We start from the raw sequence: 25,976 nt of genomic DNA on the forward strand, positions 1-25,976 counted from the left end.
AATTATCTCCATTAAAAATCTAATTTGCAGCAATCATTAGCTTAGAATGTGAGCAAACGACCTCAAAAAGGCATTCGACCTAGTCGGACGTTTGTGGTTGTAATCTAACGAAACAAGTCTTGTGACGCGAAAGTTTACGTTTCCCTGGTTACTTACCGCCAAACAAAAATAGTCTCTATCTTTATAACAGCACAAAACATAATAGCGTAGCTATTTATGGGACACGTGCGGAACCGAGGTATTAATGGAGTCGATATAATAATTTCAAGCGCTGTGTCGCTTCTAGAATGAGTGTTGTTCAATAGTATGCGATTTGTAGTGTGCTGTTAAAGCGCTGATCGGTTGCTGGATTGTTAGCAATGCGCGATGACTCAAGCCTCGGTAAACAGTATGCGGGGACCGATGAGTCACCGTTTTACACATTCGCGTATAGTGTTTGAGAAGTGTTGTCAGTCTATAGTTGAACTCGTGAAGTACGCAACAAAACCGTTTTAGGTGTTTATATCGTAAATTTTACAGCGAAACACCTAGGCTTGCACAAGAGTTGACGAGATAAGGGACAATAAAAAACTGTACGTAGGTTTTAAGAACAAGTTTTGTGAAAGTGTTTAGTTCTTTAGTATGTGTGCGTGACAAGTGTGGCGTTAGATAAGTTGTGGTATTTGTGGATTCCGTACTGAGTTATTTTGGTGGCTTTCATAATGCCTTCCAATAAGAAATTGATGTCAAAAATGAAGCAGATTGCCCAGTGCCTTTTGGTGTTTCATATGGTAAGTAAGTTTAAAACATTAATATCTTCTACATCTAATAAAAAGCGGTGACCAAATAGGTAACATTAATAACTTAGGTTAGTTACCTTCTAGTCTACAGGTCTATATAGACCTAACCTACGGATTACACAGGTATGGTACATATAACAATATCTATAAATCTGTACTATTAGGACCTATGACATGATTAAAATCCCAACTCAGCGTCTATTGTTTAAATATTCTTGAGTACCTACATGGACATGTTGTAATGTATGTACCTACATAACACTGATTCAGAATGTTAGAAATTATAAATCCATTCAGCCATTATGTCTATAAGAACCTACATTTTTTTAATGTCGATATTCGATACCAACCTAGAGTACCTACTGTGTAATATAATCGAAGAAGTGATTAGTTATTAGGGTTTCCACTGATCCAGATATACTATTGTGATAAAAGTTAAAACGCAATAAATTACCGCACAGAAAGCTACAACAGGTTGTAAGTACCTACCTACATAGCAGCACTATGTATGCAATTATACATATAACTTAGCACATAGGTGCTAGTTGAGCTATTCGAAGGTGACATAGGAAAATATTTATACTTTATAATAAATATAGAGCCATAAGTACTTAGATACACACATATATATTATGTGAAGGACATTGCTCGCTTGGAATTCCACTGCCAGCCTTGAAAGAGGGAATACGTGAATTGTAAAAGGATCTCGAGTTTATACTTCACTTGAGTACTTAAGCTGAGATCTATAGAGCCTACTAAGACTTTGCTCAGACTTTACTTAAGTAAAACTTAGCTGAGTGTGATAAAACGCGAACTTGGCTTTTGCATTGGGCTATCTTATCTTAAGATCAGCAAACTTCAGATGTCAATCGACTATAAAAACGTAATCAAAGATTACGCTAAGCTTAAAACTCAGCTAAGTTTTACGTGAGTAACTTCTATATTATTCAGCTTTTTTGCACGCTTAAGGAATCAAGTCAAATATCTACTACCGATAGCCAATAAAATTCCGTAGAATATTAACTTAACACAAGCGCCTATTTCTGCCGTGAAGCAGTAATGTGTAAGCATTATTGTGTTTCGGTCTGAGGGGCGCCGTAGCTAGTAAAATTACTGGGCAAACGAGACTTAACATCTTATGTCTCAAGGAGACGAGCGCAATAATTGTGGTGTCGATCAGAATTTTTGTAATTTCCAAGAATCCTGAGCGGTACTACATTGTAATGGACAGGATGTCAAACAACTGTATATTAGCCATAACCGAACGAACCATATCGAATACTCCTCTCGGATCGTAAAAGTGCCTCGCTTAGTATGAGAATACTCCGTTTTGAATTTTTGAGCGATCAGCTGAAAATCAAACCTAAATGGCCTTTGAATAAGGGGGTCACATATAGATGTTCTTTTGAGCGAAGCAATAGTCCAAGCCCGCCTATATTGGCGTTCTATAATGTTCACTTCGGGCCAAATTTGGACTATAATTGCGCATATCTCTCGTTTGGTGTACCCCAGTATCTCTATCTCTCTCTTCCCACTAACTCGAACCATTTCACCGCCTGCTCAGAGTTATTTGAATTGTCGGGGATGTAGTTTTTTTTAAACTACCCGCTTGGCGTGGTTTCATTGTGTTTCGTTTTTAAAGGGCTGTTTGATGATATTCCTGCCCCTCTTCCTAATCTCCCTGTGCGTTTTTTCTAGGTCGTTGTAAAAGAATCGTGTAAGCCTTGTTAAAAAGCCTGGCTTTGCTCATGCGATTTTTCTGGTGATAAAATTGCTAGTATTGCGTGTGTGCGGCGGTAATCACTAACCATTAGATGTCCCGTAACTGTAAAATGATTCAATAATTATGAACTATAGGTCCGATTATACAGTTTGATTCATAAAATTTGTTTCTCGAGGACAGTTAAATCGAGATACTGTGCAGTATTGATTAGGGATCCCAACAATCCTAAGGGTTGGCTTAACTCACTTATAAGTTCAAAGAGCAAAGTTTTCCCTACTTTGTTACCTACGTGGGGCAGTTCTTTATTTAACTACTGCTATTTAACGAACTGTTGTAAATCGCCGGGAAATCGAACATATCTACTGACAGCTTTGCATTATTTTACAACAAAAAATTTAATGTAAAAAATATTTTTCACAATATGAAAAGACATAATATTACAGATTATAATATCGGAAACACCAGACTGGTCATCTTCTCGATTAGTCTCGAGTTCCTATGAATAAATAATAGTAATTGAACTACAGATAGGTACTTGCTACCTTCGATGCCATACAATTACAATATTTTTATTAGTTTAAATTTAGTACCAAAGCAAAAATCTTTCCAACAATACTGAATTTGAGATCATTTCATTTTATATTTTCTTTGATTAACGCGAGTGTTACACATTTAAATAAAATACTTTTAAAGGATTAACATTTAAATTAAAACCAAAAAAGACACATACTAAAAAAGAAGAGGTGACAGTGTGTCAGTAAATTTTGCCAAAAACCATAGCTATAGCAAATACCATCTCCGAGGCAATAAATGGCGGTAAACTTCATAATGACGACTATGGCATCTTTGACTCATTTCATCTGCAGTCCCCCTGAAAACGAGATCTGGAAAGGTCTTGAAATTTTAGCAACTTTTACGCAAAAACCTAATGTAAAAGCACAGCAACAATCACACGCGTTTTAATCCTTTAAAAGTGTTTTATTTAAATCATTTCATATCTGATATAGCTAATAACTTATGAGCCGTCTTTGAGCAATCATTAAATCATACTATAAATATATATTAAGGCTTGACGAATACAAAAGAGATGCATCGATATAATAACCCAGAGAGCGTTAGGAACAAATAACACTCATTTCCTAAAAGCAGACGTTCGCATATTTTAAATCCAAAAGACTCTTTGTGATTTATCTTTACTACATCCGGTTCTCAGACATGTCACCCGCAAAACATTCAAAACTCTCGCCTCAGTAACACTGCGCCCTTTGAAAGCTTAAACAAACGACAATAGACATGAACAGTCCTATCTCTTTACTTCTAACTGAATGAAGAACAAAAAATCCTCACTTCTTTGAAAAACAAAGGTCACGCTTATGAATTTTAGCAAGTAGAGATTATTTAAATGATATTTAGATAGTCTCACCCTCTTGAGGAACCGTCGAAAATCCTTAATTGTTTCCTTCGTTTGAACATTCGTAAGGGTCTACTTAAGACCCCCGGCCTTTGGACGACTCGGACGAGCAACTCAGTAATTAAGCTCATTTCCTCGTCTTGTTTTGTCATTTGCAACAATTGCGTGTCTAATTTAGCATCGCTAGATGAGACGTCCACATTGCTATATGTATTTTGTAGACCGTACCTATGTCAAGAGTTAGCCAAAGTATGAATAAACTTCGACTAGACAAAAGACAAACGCATATGTAGCTCAGTGTACAATGAAAAACAATTGAAAAGCACGTTTGTAGATTCTATGAAAGTGAAATAATAAAAAACGCTTGTTTAAATCGGTTGTGAGAGACCTGTTTGCGGCTACTGGTTTGCAGAACGTGACCAGACAACGTTTGACGACATCGCAATGACCACAGGATTTAGGATAGGATTTAAATTTAGTATTTCGCCGGATTTTTATTGATTTTCTTTTGTTATCGTAACATGATTCGGACAGTAGCAGATTGATATAGAAGCTGTTGTTAAAATTGCGTCTGATTTAACTTTCATGTTATCCTTATCAGGTTCAGCGTCAGTATATGTGTATTATAATAGTTATTATGGGTATAAATTGCTTATGACTTTTAAACGTACCTCAAAAGATGTTATGGTAGTTCTATCAATTATTCATCATATAATAAATACAACGGGCCTTGCGGTGCCAGGTGCAATAGCTATTGTAGTTTTGGTGAGCTTTCTAAGTTGAATTTTACTCATCCTTGAATAAAAAAATATTATTTTTACCTTACCATTTTTATAAATGAAATACCAAGACCGTGGTGTACTAGGCACGAGATGTGTGTGGTACGTCATCTTTAAAGATGATTTTTAACTAACCCACCGGAACTCGTTAATTTTCCGGGATGTGTTGACCGGCAATATAAGGTATCAACTTGCCAAATTTTATTAAATTATGTGCATAAGTTGTTGTGTACTACGCTATATAAGTAACAATAGGTTTTTAACTGTCCTACGGGAACTCATTAATTTACCGGGATGAAAAGTATCTAAGATGTCCGTACAAACACGTCCGTACGACAGAGAAACAACAAATTTGAACTCTTCTTACATCCCCCTGACTTGGCTTTAGGTAAGCATTTTTTTCTTTGTAAAGAAATTCGAGGTTTATTATAAATGTAGATAATATTATACAGTATAGACTTTTGTGTATCTAACACACCGCACCGTCCAAGCAATATGATAAGTTTGAAATCTGATATAATAAATAACCATTTAATTATTTTTATGAGATATTGGATGCTTGCAAGTTTGACTATGATTATCCACTTTAAAAAAATGGCCATGTTATTCTAATGGAAGGTCCATTACTTATTCAAAATAACTTATCAACGTTTCAAAACTCTACACTTTTTGAAGTTCCTTATAATATTACTAGCTGACCCGACAGGCGTTGTTCTTTAAATAATAAATAAAGTAATGTTTTTTATGAATTTGTCAATAATATATTATCATAACATCAAGAATGATTTCGTAAAATATGTACCCTGCTGTCGTAATGAAATTGTTTCACAGCAGAACTGTCAAACCGTGCGTCAATAAATTCTCTCATAGAAATTATGTATGGACACATCAAAGGAAAAACAAATTTGTTTTTTTTTTTTTAAATTAAATTCCGAGCATTTTCCTATTTATTCACCTTTTAAACCTTCTCTGGACTTCCACAAATAATTCAAGACCCAAATTTTCCAAATCGGTCCAGCCGTTCTCGAGCTTTAGCGAGACTAACGAGCAGCAATTCATTTATATATATATAGATTTGAGATAATCTGAGTTAAAGAACTTTAAGAACAAATTATTGATGAAAATCGAACAAATTGCAATGATAAGTGGCACAAAATCATCGATATAAACTGCTTGACAAACATCTGGAGCAACGTTACTGTATAAAGAAACGATAACCTTTATGTTATATGACACTGCTGCGCACTATTTTAGTTAGTCAGGCCAGGAGGCGTGTCTCCGGTATTTATATATATCGCCGGCTGACTCATATGTCTGTCTGAATGCCGTCTTGTCCTACATCCTTCATACTCTCAGTATTACTCATAGCCAACGCGGAATTATAGCTTTCTCCATAAGATTAATTATTTATTTTTGTTTATCTATATATATAAAAATGAATTGCTGTTCGTTAGTCTCGCTAAAACTCGAGAACGGCTGGACCGATTTGCCAAATTTAGGTCTTGAATTATTTGTGGAAGTCCAGAGACGGTTTAAAAGGTGAATAAATAGGAAAATGAATCGGAATTAAATAAAAACAACAAATTTGTTTTTCCATTGATGTGTCCATACATAATTTCTATGAGAGAATTTATTGACGCACGGTTTGACAGTTCTGCTGTGAAACAATTCCATTACGACAGCAGGGTGAATATTTTACGAAGTAATTTTTGATGTTATTATTATTGACAAATTCATATAAAAACATTATTTTATTTATTATATACAGAACAACGTCTGTCGGGTCAGCTAGTCTTAGTTAAAATTATTGTTTTGTTTCTTATAATGCCCACTACTCGGCTAAATCGAGTTAGTAAGTCTTGTGTGGGGCGATGTATATGCTTTTACATCAAGATCCCAGAAAATGTTCAAAACAAAAGTATTACGTTATTCAAAAGAATTGTATAAAACGTTTGTGTGGTAAAGGTTACTATAACATAAATGACTTTCTTAATGATACCACAGATTAGGAATGGAGTGACCGCCCTCAGGCTATTAAATAATAAGTTTAATTGTACAATGCTACTTTGTAAACATATTTTTTCGATGAAAAACAAAAGCCCGCTGAGTTTGTTGCGCCCATTCTTCTCAGGTCTGATGCATTCGTTTTGGACTGGGTGGTAGTTTTTGACTTTCAATAAGTGATGTCACATCCTATTTTGAATAAAAATATTCGAATTTTGAATTTTGTTTCATGACTTTATTTATGTGAAGCGTTAAAAATATACTGTTATCAATTTATATTTGCAAGAGATTACGTTCTTATTTGTCATTGTTGATGTTACGTAAACACTTCATTGTTATTCATCGGTTGTTGCTCTGAGCTATGTTTTACATTTTTCAACGTGCTTACGTACGTGCATATATAAATAATCTGATATATGGATGATTCCTCTTATTCTCATAAACGACCAATTTTATCCGAGGTAGCTGAGACCTATCTACAATAATAATAATATTGACACACTTTTTACACAAATCACCTTGCTCCAAATCTATACTAATATTATAAAGCTGCAGTGTTTGTTTGTTTGTTTGAACGCGCTAATCTCTGGTACTACTGGTCCGATTTGAATGATTCTTGCAGTGTTGGGTAGTCCATTTATCGAGGAAGGCTATAGGCTATGTTTTTTTTTTTTTCAAAATTAGGGATCCGTAATAAAATTGCTATTTTGTAACACAAGGTGTAAAATCGAAAACCTATTTTTGCGTGCGCTGCAAAAACTATTGACAATAGAACAAAATGATGTACAGGCTATAATATAGGCAATATTTTATTACTTATAAAACTATCGCGTGAATTATGCTTTATATGGCAAAACACCGCTTGCCGGGTCCATATAAACATCCGTGACTTGGAAAAAAACATCCATATTCATCATATAAATGCTTGCACCTACCGGGACCTCTAGCTTAGTAGGTAGTACTAGTATCGCTAACCACTCGGCTATACAGGTCATCTGTATCAATTCACTCGTTAGTAAATAAGTATGTTGTAACCGTTCCCTTTTTGTTTATTATTTTGAAACAACAATTATTACACAGTAGACTAGTAGACTCAGTATACCTATAAATTCGCAATGCAAACAATTCGGTCAACCGAAGTGAGCGGGCGCGGTGTAGTGTTTGCTCATTGGCCAGGTAACTATCAAAACAAATCGTGATTGGTCAGATTATGATGATAAAATATCTTAAACAATCGCTAGTGGCTGCTGTGGATTTATTTAAGTTCTATTCTCTTAAGCTGGTATCTGAAATCGTCCTTTATAAAGCGTTTGAGAGTCATACAGTCAGATGTTTTTGATGGTAGTTGGTAATGTTAAAAGGTTTATTAATTTATATGATGCTATTTGAAAAATCGGGATTTATTACAAAATTTTAACAACTTAGGTATCTTATAAAGCTTTAACGTAACTCCATTGTCTTTGGCGACTACTTCGTGCCACCAGATAGTGTTTGCAACACTCGCGTCAAGGAACTACTGCGGTTCGTAAAGGGCTTGACGACGAGCTTTAGTATGAGTGGCGAACACAATAGTTCAATTCTGGACGCGGTGTTACTAGGAATCATTAGGACTAGGAAATAGCCACCCTCTTCAAATAATAATAATAACTCCATTGTCTCAATTGGATGTTAACTCAAGTTTGCACAATTATTGCCGATTGCAATGCTGTGCCGCTCAGAATTCTTGAAAGACCCAAAAATTCTGAGCGGTCTGAAAACGTCGAGCTCGTCACCTTGAGTCATTAGATGTTAAGTCTCATTAATTACCCAGTAATTTCACTAGCTACACCGAAACACAGTAATGCTTACACATAACTGCTTCACAGCAGAAATAGGCGCTGTTGTGGTACCCATATTCGAGCCGACATCCTGTGCAAAGGAACCTCCCACTGGTATTAGTAGCGTTTCCGATAGCTTGTCTATATTTAATTACAAAAATCTGTTAAATTCAGTAATTTACGCAATAAACATTTATCTTATGAACCTGTAAAAAATATATCAACTTTGAGTGCAAGGATTTATTAGTACACTCGTACTCTGATGGGCGCTACATTTGGCCGATAATCATATAGGTAATTTATCATTGATAGTAAATAGCATTATCATAAAATATCAAGTCGTTTTGAGTTACCAGTGATATGACATCGATTACGTAATGACAAGGAGTTAAGAGTGATATATTAGGTACATGTTGTGCTGCTAATAGTTTGGCTATTGCTTTGATTGGCCACGAACTCCTGGTCTTGGAGATGTATTACATGCCTTTTAATATTAGGTCAAACTTGGTGGTATCCTTGGCAAATGATTACTGTGGACTATAGTCTATTAGAACCCAAGTAGAATTATAAAATGTTACTGTAATAGTGTTTAGTAACAATGTGATATTGACCTGTTTTCATTGCACGCCAATACTTTGATAAGTACATTGTAAACAAATTTACTCAGATGTGGTCGCTAACTATGGGCCTTATGAGAAAGCTCATGGTCGCACAGAGGGCAACGGAAAGGGCTATGCTCGGAGTTTCCCTGCGAGATCGAATCAGAAATGAAGAGATCTGTAGGAGAACCAAAGGCAGGGCACATAGTTCGACAGATAGATTGCCGTTGGGTCAGTAAAGTCCTCGAATGGCGACCACGTACCGGAAGACGCAGTGTTGGTAGGACTAACTTAAAATAAATATTTATAGTGACGATTCAAAAGCAAATTGAAACTTAATTGAATATTTTTTTTTACTTTGACTTTAACTTGACAAAGATATATTATTAACAACGCGGAATACGGATATTGTTAAACCGTTCAAAACCTTCACTTAACGATAGTTTGCGTCGGAAGCAGTTCATAATTGGCTCTGGTTGGAACAGGAAGTCGGCAGTAGTCCGCCGCTGTCCCCTCACCATTGATGAATAGTCACAGAGGAGCATGTGTTCGAAGGGAATTCAATTCGATCCCTTTCATCCCACCCTTCAATACATTGGCGTTGATTTGAATTTGTAAATAAATTGGGATCTAAAACTTTCCGATGCCTACTTCTGTTGACATATTCAAAGCAGTTTATGAAATTGGATGAACGACACATCACTCTCACTTTTGTGAAATTATTGGGCAAATGAGACTTGACATCTCAAGAGCTTATGTCTCAAGGTGACGAGCGCAATAGTAGTGCCACTCAGAATTTTTGGGATTTTCAAGAATCCTGAGCGGCACTGCATTGTAATTGGCAGGGCGGAACATTTACCATCAGTTAAACGTCCTGCTCGTCTCGTCACATCATGGGTAAACCTTACGAGCTGTATGGTGATATCTATTATGTATATGTATGTCTTCATCGCCCTCATACAATGTATTTATCTCTAGATACAATAAACTAATAGAACAATATTATAAATATATCCTGTACACACTAATAATCTGATAGTACACACTACGACACTCATATCTTTCTCATTTCAAATAAACATAGGTAGACTGTAAGTAGTATTTTCTTTCATTACCATTGTATTAAATGAGTACAATTGATTTATATTTATTAAATACGTTGTAAAAGAGTAAAACGTGTGTAATTGTAGCTGTAGTTTAACATAAGGTTTTGCGTAAAATGTAAGATTTTTTTTATTTGATTTGAAGTTTCGTTAACTTTGAGAGAAAGTGTAAGCAAAAAAGTTGAGTTAAATAAATAAAAATAAAAATGTAACGTGCCGAATACACGACATAATTTAATATATGAGCTAAGGAAATAGACATCTTTCTATTCTATTATGAAATTATCTAAACTAAAAAAAAACAAAATCAATGTTTTTAAACTTATTACTAAGAGCGCTATACATACAGAAAGCCTTGTACCATAAAACTCAGTACGGGCGGCTGCATGCGATGCGCTTCGGTTCTGTCATACAGATTGCGATAATTAAGCGACAGTCGCTATTCCGAGAAGTTTAATAATACTTATCAACTACCGACGAACAGACACAAAAAGAGTTACTTTGCGAATGTTCGTTTATATTGAAACTGTTGGGATCAACAGCGGTTTGAGTTCGTCTACAGAACCTTTTTTCATAATTAAACATATTTTTTTTTTAATCTTTTTTTTTTTCAACGTGTAAATCCAACTCGAACTTGACCAGTATTTGTGTTATCGTGTGTTAGAAGAAGTATTTACAGATTGTAAAATTATGCGTAACAAAACATGCGGAATTAATTCAGGCATTACACAGTGAATAGGGGAGGGTGTCCGATATTTAATTATGTAAATTTGTCTTTATGTCGGCTTGTAATTATCACATTTTTGTGCAGAAGATTTATTAAAAATTAGTACATCAGTTGATATAAAAGAATAACATTATGTAACACATTAGAAGTACTTGTTATTTCCTTTAAAGTTAAAGTTATTATATATTTTATTTTATGAAATGCTCACATAATGCCTCTATTTATTTACGGTATGTGTGGATTGATGCATCTACTATACTCAATAACTCTTGTGTTTATAAGTATTAATTTACTTTTTTTTTGACTTACTCGTGTAAGCCTTTCAGTTTTTGACATTTGAGTATTTTTGTTGCGTCACTGCATATATTGTAATTGAAATGATTTGTAAAACAATTAAAATGTAAATCTTGACTTAAAAGAGTGGCAATGAGTTTCTTGCTAAATCTTCTCATTAGCTAAACCCTTTACGAAGTAGCGGTAAATTCAATAAGAAACAATATTTTTATTTTTTTTTGACATTCATAAGTGTCATTTCCGTGACCTACATGAATAAAGTGTTTTTGAATTTGAACTTTGAATTAGTACTTACAAATTTCAATAAAATTGCTTTTCGACTGTTAAGTCAAAATTACGAAGTCTAAGCCTACAAAATTTGGAAAAGGTTTATTTTATATTGCTAACATCGACTAATAATGATGAGTTTTTGGAAATTTTTGTAAGTTTTCCAATTAAAATTTTTCGTAATTCAACCGAAGCTAAAATGTAATTAAAATTAGATATTCATAAAATATTTTTTTGAGCTAATTGAATAAAAACATTGTTTTGATTGGATTTTAAGGGGAATAAGGGAGTAACAATATGAGAGTAGCAACTACTGCATATAAGTAAATGTTGACGTGTTTACAGGTTTTCACTTTCACTTTGTGGGGGAGTATCGTGGATATTTTTTGTGCTAGATAGGAAATGTTTCATGTCATAATTTTTCAAATATTTCTCTAAAACGTTTTAATTTTTTTCTTCCATAAAATTCTATAAAATAAACCAATTTTCAGTTTTGGTACTCTTAATGTCCTAAATGAAGTAATAGAAACATCGTAGTGTGATTGGCGTTACACATTGTATACAATATGATACGTCTGACGCTCACAGCGATAGGGAAAAGTTGTGGACCTAAAATTGCTATGCTCCTAACATCTTACCTTGCTTAATCTTTTTGTTGATTCCTTATCATTACGTGTACAACTAATCGTGCTCTGTACTCTGTGGACATTCACGCCATATATTTGTACAATCTACTTTCATCCATAATCTCTAGGTATCCAAACCAATGAGCTTAGAATATCGCATCTCATTTTAATGTCGAAAAATTGAATAATACAAATTGATGCGTAGTATAAGGTCTGGTTTCGCAACTTTATTATGCAATTCACGTCAGAACCTGAACTTTTGTGAACGTTAAATGAACGAACTTGATTGCTTTTTTGAATCTGGCCCTTTGTGGGGCGCTGAATTTAAGAGTACTTAAAACCATCTGCTGGCATTGTTTGAATTTCATGTTCGAACTAACTGAACTGAAATTCGTATGAGTAGCTACTTTATAGTAGTATGTCCGAATTAATTGAATTCTACAATTGAGATCGTAGCTTAAGTGTGATCGATCATATCTAACATTGTAATAATATTAAAAATCGAGTATGATTTATTATTCCAAATTGTATTTTAAAATATCAATATTTCTTTTATAGCACTTTAGGAGATGTTACTTATTGAACTAAAGATATCGATATGATTAAAAAATAAGATGTTATTATTTTAAAAATTTAATAATATATACTCTTTATTTGGCAATTTTGTATGTTCGAACCTCTAAATTGAACCTCTAATCATAGGAGCACTTCGTTGTACCTTTTACTAGGGTATCAAAAGACATACCAAAGTATGATTTTAACAGATGTTATAATACTTATTACCTTATTCAAGTGTATATTTGTAGTAATCCTACTGATGATGGGGTACGTAAAGCGCGGGGAAAGGAATTAGTGAAATATTCATAAATAAGATTGTGAATTGAACAAAATTTGTCAACTATTAGCTTTTTTCGTGACATAATTTTAGACGGTGTTTTTTTATATATTTTTTTTTAAATGGAAAAAAAAAATTAAATTGATTAATTACTGGATAGTAATGGTAACTAATGAATCAATTTTTTTGTATAAACAGTTAATACCTATTATTGGCACAAGTTAAATTGTATTGATATTTATGATACAAATAAATACAGCATTTCCTTCAAATTTGAAATACTAGGTTATATCAACTGAAAGTGTGGTCTTAAAATGAAGAGTATATGTAAAAGCATATACATCGCCCAACAAAAGACTTACCCCCTTATTCATAATGGTCCGCTAACTTTAAACAGCCGCTAAGGAGTGTTTTTTCTCATTCTGACTTAGCTCAATAGAAGAAGACGAGTTAGAATTAGCAATGCTTTAAGTTACCAGACTATTATGAATAAGGGGGTTAATATAATAAAGCAAATTAAGCACTTAAGTCACTCAATTTAACTTGTGCCACAAACTTCGCATATCAAACGTTATCATCACCTTTTCTCTGGGCACAATATCTCATAATATTCTTTATGCTCGTTCTCATAAGCACAAATGGGCCCCGTAATGATAGCGCCGAGGGGAGAACTCCTAACCGACCATAATGCTCGCCGGATATGTGACCGCTGCATTTTATTACCACTTTACTCTGCCACGTAATCGTCCATCGTGATAAAGGGCTCTTACTAATCGTCACTTGGTATGCATCCATCTGACGATATCCATAGATTTATGTTCATACCTCCTTTGGTATTGGTATTAGTAGAGTGGTAGATTAACTGGACGTGTGAGACTCGTTTCTCGTTGCGAAACATTTGCGAAGGAAATGTTGAATATTTGATAAACTTATATCGAAACTAAACCGAGAGCGTGTAAGAAATATAATCCATTTCTCTGTAATTATGCAGGATCTAATTTAGGCTATTTCTCTCCCTTGAATATAAGTCATCACGATGAAGTCGATATATTTGATCACAATTTACACAAATTCAGAACATATATAAAAACGGGGGGGATGACCTCCTATTTTTGTGTTAATTTATATCAAGACTAGCTGCCCTGACAGACGTTGTTCTGTTTATAATAAAAAAACTCTTGCGGATAGAAAACAAATTTATTTTGTTACAGGTCGAGTTCCTTGAGGCTTACTGCACACCACGGGATACTGCTAAAAGATCACCCCAGCGATCCCGTCGTTCCAGAGAACCACGACGCTCACCGGACCCATCTAAATGGCGTTACGACTCCCGTCGCCAGAACTACGACTTTGAGCGACGGCCGTACGACTACGAGCCAAAGAAATACTTTGGACGAGAGTACGACGTTGATTCAGGAAAGAGGACATTTGAGACTGAAGCAGCTTGGAGACGCTCCGATTACGAATCGGCAAGGCGAACTGATTTCGATCTATCTGCGCCTGAATCAAGGCGCAGTCCTGAAAGTGCCCCTGAAGGATCTGCGGAGTCTCCGCCAGAACCAGCGCCTTCAGCTCCGTTGAGACAAGAAAGATTTTCATCACATAGATCACAGCCGTATTACGAATCAGGTAAGTTCAATATTCATCAGATTTAACTTTCTTAGTTCAAAATGATTCTTGTAGTGGCCGTTATTCCAACCTTCAGCTAGTATAAACAAACAATCTAAATTTTAAAGCCATTATTTTTGAATTTTTTGTTATTTTCAATGGGATTTGGAGGAAAAAGTAACGTGCGTTTCACCTTATCACGCGATCATCGCCGTTGTTACTCTAGAAGAATGGTAGGAGTATTTTTAAATTAGCAAAAGAAATACTGGCACCTTAAATTTATCTATATTCAATAATAAAACTAATAATAATAAAGTATAATATAGTGTTAAACAAGGAAATAAAGGAAAAGATATAAAAATAAACACAGAATCATTAAAAAACAGAACTATACTTAATACTGAATACATAACAATGAAAAAATATGCATGGGAAAGTAATAAATAACAATATTTTTAGGTATGTCACATCAAATCAAATAATTATTTAAAAAAATCATTAATTGTTTATGCTTAATGTATAACTTCTACAGCCTTTAAAATGGAGCAGATTGCGCAACCAAATTTAAGTTGAAATTCTACGAGTTATTTTTTCTTAAAACAACTACGGCGGCTCTAAGAAATGCATGCATACCTATCTCCAAGGAGCAAAGACAAAGCATCCTTTCTTCTTCATAACAATCGCGGTTGAGACTTGTTACATCATTGTTCTCGTGGCATCAGACTATCTAGTTTGTTCGGCTTTCGCTAGAAAAAAAGCATCCAAAAATTTCCGCTATTCTTTTAAAAGATTAAAAAAAACATTTGAGCACGAAACATCGTACACAATGGAGATAATCTGAGGTATTTTAGTCGCATTGTGTAAAAAACTACTCTAGTAATTAAACCATGACTTCAATGAGGTAGTAAATTTTCATTTGCAGTTGTCGCGGTAAAGTGTTCTACTAATAGTTCGTACAGAAGTCGATTGGAAATCCACAATTAGGCGTCCGGAGCTAATAAAACCTGCACTAGTAGTGAAGCAACAATGGCAAGTTTTAATCAGCCTTTTTCCCGTTTGTTCGTCTAGACGGGAAAATTTTCTCGGACGTAATAATCAGAGGCTTTTGATTGTGTTGCGGTTTCTGTTAGAGGATTTTATGAGCTTTTATTCGTTGTCAATTAGCTTATCCTACTAATATTATAAATGTGAAAGTTTGTATGTCTGGATGTATGTTTGAACTTCTTTAACGCAAAATCTAATGAATAGATTTTGATGAAACTTTACAATAATATAGCTTACAAACCAGAATAACAAATAGGCTATAATTTATAAAACTACAGTGTGAATTATACAAAATATAAAAGTTGTGTGATTGTTACTAATGAATACAACTAGCGCCATCTCTTATCAACTAACAAGCAAAAGATCAATACAATTTATAATGGCAAAACAACGTTTTCCGGGTCAGCTAGTAATAAATAAAGTTTTTTTTCCATTTCACTTTGCTCCTATTTCTGTCGTGAAACAGTAATGTGTAAGCATTACTGTGTTTCGGTCTGAAGTCGACGGATGGGTAGATTTTGTATATTTACTTATGTGTTAGGGACTGTTTGCTTATTCCGCCTACATATTATATATCGTTTGCTACGTAATTTAAACACTCAATATTTTGTTCACAATTTTCAATAAAATTTATTTTTTAGGCTTATAGTAAAGCGCTATGTAGGTCACATAATATATATGTAGTAAAAATATGCCATCTACTAATTGCAAATAACCAATTTAACCTGCTCACTTTTACGTATAGATAAGTTGACTAATACTTTTATAGTGTAGAAATTAAAAAAATTGGAAAATGAAAATATTTTATATTACAACATACCTAGACTATCCATTAACAAGTGATTTGTGCCATAGGCAACCCTCACTGTTTTAGAAATATTTTGAAAAGACATTTAACAAGTAAATCGTGGCAATCCAATAAATTCATGCTTTTAGGGTTTCATTTCCATTCAGGCGGAAAAGTAATTACGTCACCTAATGACGTCACTTTACACACCCTTCTCACGCTAATAGACAATTTCGTGTTTCCAGTGTACCAGAATTTAAATTTGTGTCGTTATTTTAATAGTTCACTTACAAATTCCGAGTTTAATAATTTTAGTTGTAATAAATTCTTACAGGCGATATATCAGTTGTGTTAAGAATGAGTTGACCTACGATCGAAATAATTATGGTTCTACTAATAAGTAGAACATTGAAAACCAGAGCTACTGTTATTCAAAAGATGGGAAAGAAAACATTGAGTATATTAGTTCCGTTGGGGTTATTAAAGTTATCTAATATATTATTGAACTTTGATTGAACGAACTTCACTCGCCTCCAAATTTCATCTCCATCATCTTCATAAATTTACTTTTATTTCTTTGCTTGAACGTGTATTCTATTGCTTTAAATAACGGTGCCCAAGGTTTGTTTGAGTATACCACTTGAGACGAACCGAGGTCTAGAGACTTAGCAAGCTGTTATACCTACATTTTATATTTGTGATTGTCATGTTATAACATTTCTCATTTTGTGCATAAAATTAACGAACTTTTATTTTGTCATAGAGTCATCATCTGACGATCGTTCATCGACAAGTGAAGAGGAAGAAGAAGAAGACGAATTTGGTGAATTCGATCCATTTGCAACTGCGCCGTCCTTGCATTCACCCGATAGCGGTCGATCTGACCCACGTTACGCAAACGCACCACGGCGAAACCCGAGCCCGTATTATTACGGCGATCTATTCAAGTCAGCCCCGCCGCCACCAGCCCCTTCTGCACCTACAGCGTCCACTACATCCTCACGTGGACCTCGGTATAGAAAGTCAGCAAGCCTTGACGCACCACACGTTGCCCAAAAACCAAATCTGCCGAAGCGATTTTCAGTGGCTGAAGATGGTTTTCGCGAGCTAGAGCGATCATCTTCTTCGTCTGGTGAGAGCGCGTGGATGCCGCCAAGGCGTCGCGGGCGCGACGCGGCCGGCTGCGCGTGCGCCGCGCCCGAAGATGTAGACGAACTTCGTGAGTCACGAAGCGTTTTTTATGTGCCAGCACCGCTGCCACGCTGGCCACAAGAAATGTCAACTCGACAGATATACGAAACAGCCTTTGACTGCAAAATTGCACGTTCAGATGATGATTTGGACGACTTTGACCGTGTCAGTAATCATCCCGCCCTTTTGCAGACCGAAGAACGGAACGTTATTACTTCTGCGACATCAGCCTTTGAGGCTGTTGAACGCAGTGAACCCGATTTTAAAGGTCGCCGAAAGGTGACAATGAAAACGGATAGCGTTCGTCGCTCGAAAATACCAACCATCCAACAAAAGAGACAAAATGAAAATGTTACAGTTCTATCTGAAGCCTTAGAGAAAGTACACATTGAAGAGGAAGACAGCACTGCATCTTCTTCGCAACTTCCTTTACGGGGGTATACCCCATCACCACCATCAACAGCACCATTACCCACAAAGTTTCAGCAAAAAGATGGCTCTGCTATGAATAGCATAAAAAGTGCGCCGAACTTGCCTCAATCGCAGCCAGCCCATCCCCGCCTTAAGGATTTACGACTTCCTGTGAAATCATTAAGGGCTCGTGAAACACCTACGAGTAGTGATGTAAGCATGACAGACGTGAAAGCATCAGTGTCAACTGAACTAGATGTTGGACAACGACTTAGGGACTCTAGTCGGGAGTCTCGGGATGGTGATGATGAAAGAGCACAATCTAAGGACGGTATTTTTTTAGAGATTAAGGGTCGACCCACTTCCGATTCTGACACACCAGAATTGAATCGGTATACGGGGCCAAAGGGGGTCGGCCCTATAATGGAGTTTAAAGGCAGGCCTAGTATAGCTCGACCGCGTCGTAAATATTCCAGTACTGAGAGCATGGCAACAAGTAGTAGTGGAGGAAGCATGGAATCGTTACGCAGCAGTAACAGTGAAGGTGATAGGAGCAGCAGTAGCTCTGAAAGCCGACGTTCCTCATCGCTCAGTTCCCATAGCTCGGATTCTGGTAATGTACCGTTTACAAAATCGCATCATATGCAACTGACGGGTTTTGGGCATCATACGAATAAGCTGCATATTTTAAGCCCTATATCAGATAAATCTTCACAAGAGCCAGGATCCGAAACTTCCGATAATAATAAGAATAACAACTCACAAAAAGTTTCTCCTGAAGATAATGAAACTGCAAATACAATGCTGCAAACTACTGTAGAGATTGTCTCAAAACCGAAGCGACGTGCTTTACAAAATAGAAACCTCTTGAACCTTACTTTTCGACACTCAACGCCTGGTGATACAGAAATTCAAGGATCGGATAGTGGAATATCAATCCATTCCCGAGAGGGCGTTGATTCTAGAAACGCTTTCATAAGTTTTAAAAGTAACGCAGAGGAGAAGCATAAAGAAGACGTGGATCTGTCAGATCTTCCTTTCGACATGCCGAAATTACGCAGGCGACGAGCTGAAGCAGAAGTTGACTTGCGCACCTTGCCATTTGACATGCCAAAATTACGTCGAAAATTAAGAGGACAGTCACTGCAATTAAGCAATGATTTTGGCGAAGCTATTTCAAATACTGCTTCGAGCCAAAGCGTCCAGAATTTAAATCAAGGTTGGTATTTTCTAGACATTTATAAATAATTTTTCTCCCTAAGAAAACGGCTAACATTAATATGTTATTATTGTATAATATACTATAATATTATGACTGAAACAGACATATGACCGCGATCGTATCGAATAAAATTTTCTTCGTAGCCCCTCCCAATATTTAATTTACTTGAGTGCTTCTTGAGGGAAAGTTTTTCCTCTATGTTGCGGGCAATTTGTAAACGTTCAGTCTAGTTAAGACTTTTTGCCAGAATCTTAACGCAAAATAGAATCTGACTTATATAACGTTGCTGTGTGATGTACCACGTAATTTTCTGGACAGGCGTTGGAATATTTATGAATTTGCGTTCAGAATGACGATATATATTTGTAATTCAATTTTTTCTTTCAGATATGCATCGGGAGAAGTTGTCATTGAACTTTAGTAGCGGCAATAATTCCAGTTCGAAGGGATTGCACTTAAATTTGGGACCTATAGCTCCGCCTAGAGATTTGATTGATGCTTCCCTTCCACTAGACCGACAAGGGTGAGTTAAATATCCTATACACATTTGACACAAATATTAACTGACCAATAACAAACAAATTATGTACCTTTTCAAAGCCTTGATCGTAACTCGAAACTAGATAGCTGGCACATTGGCATTTATATATCACTCAATTGGTCTAAAGGAAACTAGTACTAGTAGAATTTTTCACTTCTCAATTAACAATATGTAGTAGAATTTCTGTGTAAACGTAGCTACTAGCTTTTTTTTATGAAAATAAGGGACGAGACGAGCAGGAAGTTCAATATTGAAAAACCTAAAAATTCTGAGCGGCACTACAATTGCGCTCGTCACCTTGAGACGTAAGATATTAAGTCTCATATGCTCAGTAATTTCACTATCTACGGCGCCCTTCAGACTGAAATACAGTTACAAATTTATTTATTAATTAGTGTTTACAAATTACTGCTTCACGGCCGAAATAGGAGCCGTTGTCGTACCAATAATCTAGCCGGCTTCCTGTGCAAAGAAGCCTCCCACTAGTGAAACCTATATCACAGAAAGTGGATGATGGATTTAATGAAGTGAATTCAAGCGATGATTGGTTGGTTTGGATATAAATAAATAATGACCTATTTAATTTGTAATATTTGTAGGTGGTACCATGGAACGCTGTCACGTGTAGAAGCAGAGAGTTTATTGAGAGACGCTGATGAAGGCGCATTCTTGGTCCGCAACAGTGAATCCGCCAAGCACGATTATTCGCTGAGCTTAAAGTAAGAATTTAACATTAATAAACGTGTTTTTTTTTATTTATCACGAGTGTAACCGTTAACTACAACGGTATGTGCTTAAAACTGCATGTGTGTGTCAACTTATCGACTGTGGGGTTGTTTTCTTAATCTCAACTGTTTGCTCTTAATTAATTCAAGATGACTTTATCCTAATGAGCATACATAGCAAAATACAACCTCATCTCATTCAATACAAACAAAATAAAGTTTTTAGCGCGCCTTAAAGTTTTTACCGTTTAAAATTTTTCATCTTCAGTCCCTCTGAAAACGAGATCTGGAAAGGTCTCGAAATATCGGGTTAACTAAAATAAAAATGTAACTTTTACGCTAAAATCTAATGTAAAAACAGTTACAATACACGCTTTTTATGAGCGCTATTCCACTAAGCCAACCGTTCGAGTGACGGTTTCTAAATTCAACATACGTAACCTGAACTGAATATTTTTTTTTACATTGCTGCTTATTGACCATGAATGTTTTAAACAACTGGAGTGAATGCGGCAATGTATAATAAGGCATTTGAAGCTTAGTATGGTGTTATTAGTTTCAAGTGGTTCTTTGATGAAGGTATTAATAAAAGTGCAGTGATAAATTGTACTATAATGACTCAGAAAGCATTGAAAAACTAGATATTAAAAAACTTTTAAATAGAACTTGTAGTAAAAAGTTATTTATATACAAAACAAATGAAAATAAAGTGACTCATATAACGTAAAACTAATCAATATATAAATTACTACTCAATTAACTTTTTATTTATTCACTATCGAACACTTTTTACATACCTGTAATAAACAATTTGATATTTTTTTAAGTGATAACCCTCACTTCTGGGATTGATTACGCAAATTAAATTTGAAAATACAATTTATGAACGATGTGGGACTCGAACCTGGGACCTCTAGCTTAGTAGGCAGGGTCACTAACTTCTCACGCTTTAAAATATAGTTTTGCCTATTATTATATGAATTTAATACAGTAACACTGTCGCACTAATTTTACATATATTTTTTTTATTTACTTTTTGTTTCATTTACTTTTATGAGTACATATATGATAATCCAAAGAAAACTAATAATAATTCAATTTAGTTAGGTACATACATATTTTAAAAAATGAAAGTTTTAGATCAAAACTTTAATAATTTTTTATTACAATTTGACCGAGGATATTTGGACAGCCCAGGCACAGGCTTTGTTCTAATTGGACTGCCAGTTCCCTAAAGTTTTAGCTAATGCTTTGGTCTATAAATTATGGTGTAAATTGTGTTTACTTTTTTAAGTCTCTAAAATAAATAAGTAAATAATTATAATATTTGTCTCTTCCACAGATCAACTCGAGGCTTTATGCACATGCGCATATGCCGAGGTGGAGACGGGTATACGTTAGGAGGCGCATCAACCGCGTTTCCCTCTGTGCCAGCCCTGATGAGACACTACGTCACAGCCCAACGACTTCCCGTCAGGGGAGCGGAGCATATGGCCCTCTCAACACCTCTACCAGCTGTGATGCTGTGAGAGCATCAATGAAATGTGGTCCTTAACCACTGGACATAAAGCTGAACGGCGATTGTTTCCAATCGGGAAGCTTCTAGAAGATTCGCCGTATATTGCGTCCGCTTTTGTTTCGCTTCGCGCGCAGACGGGTGTACATAACGATTTTTCTTGTAGTTTTTTTTATTATATACGTAATGGCATGTGTATTGTATAAATATATAGTACCCAGTGAATAAAACCAAAGATTTAGGTTAAGTTTAAGCGGCTTGTGTGTTTAACTATCACTCTAAAGCGTCATACGCTAGTCCGAAATAACGCAGCGATCTATGACATGACCGTAGGTTAATATATATCATTATATGCACCGATCCTGGCTTTAACTCATTATCTTCAGTATCCAATAAGAATAAAAAGGCAAAGACGTAATAATACTGAGACTTTAAATCAAATATTTGTGGAAAAATTTATTGCAATTTCATGAAGCGAAATTCACTGCCCGTACCCGTCGTAAGTGGGATCTTACGGAAGATAAAGTAAAGAAACACTGATATCTGAATTTCCAAGAAATTGTTCCCTAAAATTGCCCAGGATAAGATAACACCTAATGCATTAAAAAACCCATCACGACGGTAAAATAATGTCCACAATTAACCACAGAGTGTCATATATACGAGTATAAGTCAGAGACACGATTCTGATGTTCGCTTCTAATTACGTAAATTATTTATTAGCATGTAGCGCGTAATTTATTTTCAATACATTATATTATCTACTTACTTATGTTAAATTGTACTCGATGTATACATTAAGTTTATCAATTTACGTAATGGTATATTCCGTGTGATAAGAGATTTAGTTGTATAAAGGCCTAAATAAGTTCGCAATTAGTTTATTTTAAGTGGCACGCACAAAAATAGTGTCTTTTTCCTCGAAAACCCGCTCTGACAGTTATAAATAATGCTAGGAAGGTGTAATTACGTAGTGAAGTATGTATTTATAAACACGAGGATAAGGCTAAGCTAAAATAGTCCAGTAGTGAGTCATCATTACACGAATATGTATCGATTTTCAGCAGGTTGAGTAACTTGGGCACATTTTTTACTTGGTTTTCACAATAGGTTACATTTCTCAATGGTTTGAGCTTAGGTTTAAGATTGTATCGAATACTGGTTGCTTTGTGAATCTGGCGTTCCATTTCTTTATATATATGTTTTTATTTGAATCGAGCGTTTGATTAGCTATATTAAAATGTAAATTGAGTTGTAAAATTGTGATGCTAATCGAGTATTTATTTCTATTAGTATACATTTTTGTAATGTCAAACATTCGTTGCCTGTGGCGCTGTGACTTTATAAAGTAGAAAGGTACATTCGTCATTGAATGAATTTTTATGTGCAGCATCGAATTCAATCGAATGTACGATTATTTAGGAATCGAATTCAGAAAATCGAGTCGAGAGAGGCAGCAATTGCTTGACATTAGTAAACTACAAACATTAAATGTCACTTTGATTATATAACGATGACTTCTAATTGTCATAACATATTGACGAAGCAGCCAGACATTTTCGAATAAACTCTATTCCAAATACATAGTCTCATTTGACAGCTGTCAGTTGTGATTATTTAAGAACATTAATATCATTAATAATATAAGTAAGTTTTGTTTGTCAAATAACTTTATCGTATAATGCTTTGTAAGTTTGATTTTTTATTGTGATTAAATACCGTAAGCAACGATTATTTAAATGTTAATGTTAAGCGAGTAGGATTTACGTAATAAGATATGTCAAATGTCTTTTTTTTAATCTATTGACAGCTTTGAACGCAAGTCCTTTATGCCAATGTCAAATGTCATTTCGTGTTTGGAATAGAGTGTAAACTATATTTAAAGGATCATGTACTTGAAGTAATTTTGATACTTTCGTAATATAGAGGGTACATCCGAACTTAGAGGTTCGCTATCGCACGTAATGCGTCATTTATAGATTACCGCACATGTTATGTCAGTCACTAATGACTTATTTATATTTTTTGTTACATTTGTAGGATTAAGTAGATATATGCGGACCTAGAGTGTCGATAAGTTTAATTTGTATGGTCCAAATGATTGTAATCGCATTTAAGATAATATTATAGTTGTTGAACTGTAATGGATTGAGCCCGAAAACGGGTTAGGGATACTTTTTAGTGGATGTTTCAAGAGACATTAAACATTACAACAAATCTTTAAGTCTCAGAGTGACGGGCACGGTACGGTCTGATTGTGGTCGTATCACTGTACACTACGCCTTAGGTAATGCTGTAATGTGTTGCGTCCCTGTTATGGATATAAAATAAGGGGCAATTGCAGTCACCAATTCCCTGAATACAGACAGGCTTTTGGACATTAAACATAGTCATGGGCTGGCCCCGTCGAAGCGAGTAAGAGAGATAATTGCATTTGAGTGATAAGGACAGGTATAAGGTCAATGTCCGATATTCTTTCAGTTTCGCGACGTATTTATTATTATGCTCAGAACTTGTCTTACAATTATCCATTCGTTCTGAATTCGCACTAAGAATTATGATGGTTCATGTCTATTTTGCATGAATAACTAGTTTTCTTAGGATGAACTATTTTTTTGTATATGTGAGCTGGGTACAGTTGTTAGATAGTGTATATCGCGTCATAATAGACGGAAGCTGAAAGATCCGGCTCTGGCCAAATGATAACGAAAAAAAATAATTTTGACAGTTGTGAACGAAAAAGTGCGGTGAACGAAATTTTTTACAAGTCATTCACTCGCCTTGCGACACTCACTCTTTCTCTTTCTATCTATAGCTTTCTTTCGACGAATTCACACGACCCGGCCTCATGAGAAGTGGCCAGTCCGTTTTGCTTATGTGATGGTTGCGTGGCTCTTTCCATTACATTTCATCTGTGAAAGTAATGTAGCATTTCCTGTGATTTAGTTTGATATGACAAAAACATACCGTTGGCACCTAATTTTTCTTACAGCATTCATAATTTTAAGCAACTTAACGTGATCTCAAAATCTTCCTCTAGGCGATTCAGTTACCTTTAGACTTAATTTTTAATTAATTTGTACCTGATTTTGACAACTAACACATGTTTGAGACTTTTTAACATTATTTTATGTATAGCGTAGGTGTATGGAAAACGAGCGATTTTATTTATGTGAGATCATTAACTGCCGCGTAGCTGCTTATTGTGAATGCTTTTTTTAATATTATTATTAACTGCGTGAGTGAGATAAAATATAATTTGTGAAACAAAATAACATTCTGGAAAGTTCTACATTCTTATTTAGCAAAAGAACTGAATGATGTACTTCTATAACCAGGAATACATTGTATATTATTCGAAATTGGAACGCAATATTTTAAAATTGTCTTAAAATTTGAAATATTGAGTTCGAAATTCGAATACATGGAATGATCAGTGTTCCATATTTAAAAACGATACGAACGATTATGCTTCGATTATTTTATTTATTTAACATGTTCATGTACTCATATTCTATTTAATGTAGATTTATGTAATGGATGGAAGTCAGTTTGGAATTTCGGAATGTGTCAAAATTTTTCACTAACGAATAGGTTTTTGTGAACATTTAGGTAATGTTATAGCTTATGGTAGTTATAATCAATATAATTTTGAAGGTGTAGTTTGAAGTGGATGAATAAAGTACTTGAAAATATTTGGTTATTTTATTGGATTATGATGACACCCCACTTAGTTCTTTTATTATGTATGAGGAGGGCAGCGAGCGTATGATCACCTGCTCTTAGTCATCACCGCTGCCTCCATTGCCCTGTTACACCAGAGGTATAAATCTTAAAGCCATCCCTTTAAGGAATGTGTACCCGCTTTTTTTAAATTTACCAATGTCATATCGTCCTGGAAGCACTACGTGCCTTACAAATAAACTGGTTTAATTATATATATATAATTGGTTTAATGTTATACCTG

General features: G+C 35.1%; 1 protein-coding gene across 1 annotated transcript in view; it reads left to right on the plus strand.

The window, feature by feature from the left end:
- LOC126964733 (serine/arginine repetitive matrix protein 1) overlaps positions 1-25,704 on the plus strand; it is a gene marked incomplete at its 5' end in the record, with an annotated part of 154,333 nt that extends 128,629 nt beyond the window's left edge. Inside the window, 5 exons of the mRNA XM_050808008.1 lie at positions 14,176-14,593; positions 17,167-19,224; positions 19,615-19,750; positions 20,368-20,487; positions 21,836-25,704. Coding sequence (XP_050663965.1) covers positions 14,176-14,593; positions 17,167-19,224; positions 19,615-19,750; positions 20,368-20,487; positions 21,836-22,022 — 2,919 coding nt within the window. The remainder of the gene's footprint in view (positions 1-14,175; positions 14,594-17,166; positions 19,225-19,614; positions 19,751-20,367; positions 20,488-21,835) is intronic.
- Between the last annotated feature and the right edge of the window lie 272 nt (positions 25,705-25,976).

The sequence above is a fragment of the Leptidea sinapis genome, chromosome 5 (assembly GCF_905404315.1).
Source record: "Leptidea sinapis chromosome 5, ilLepSina1.1, whole genome shotgun sequence".
Classification (NCBI taxonomy): Eukaryota; Metazoa; Arthropoda; class Insecta; order Lepidoptera; family Pieridae; genus Leptidea; species Leptidea sinapis.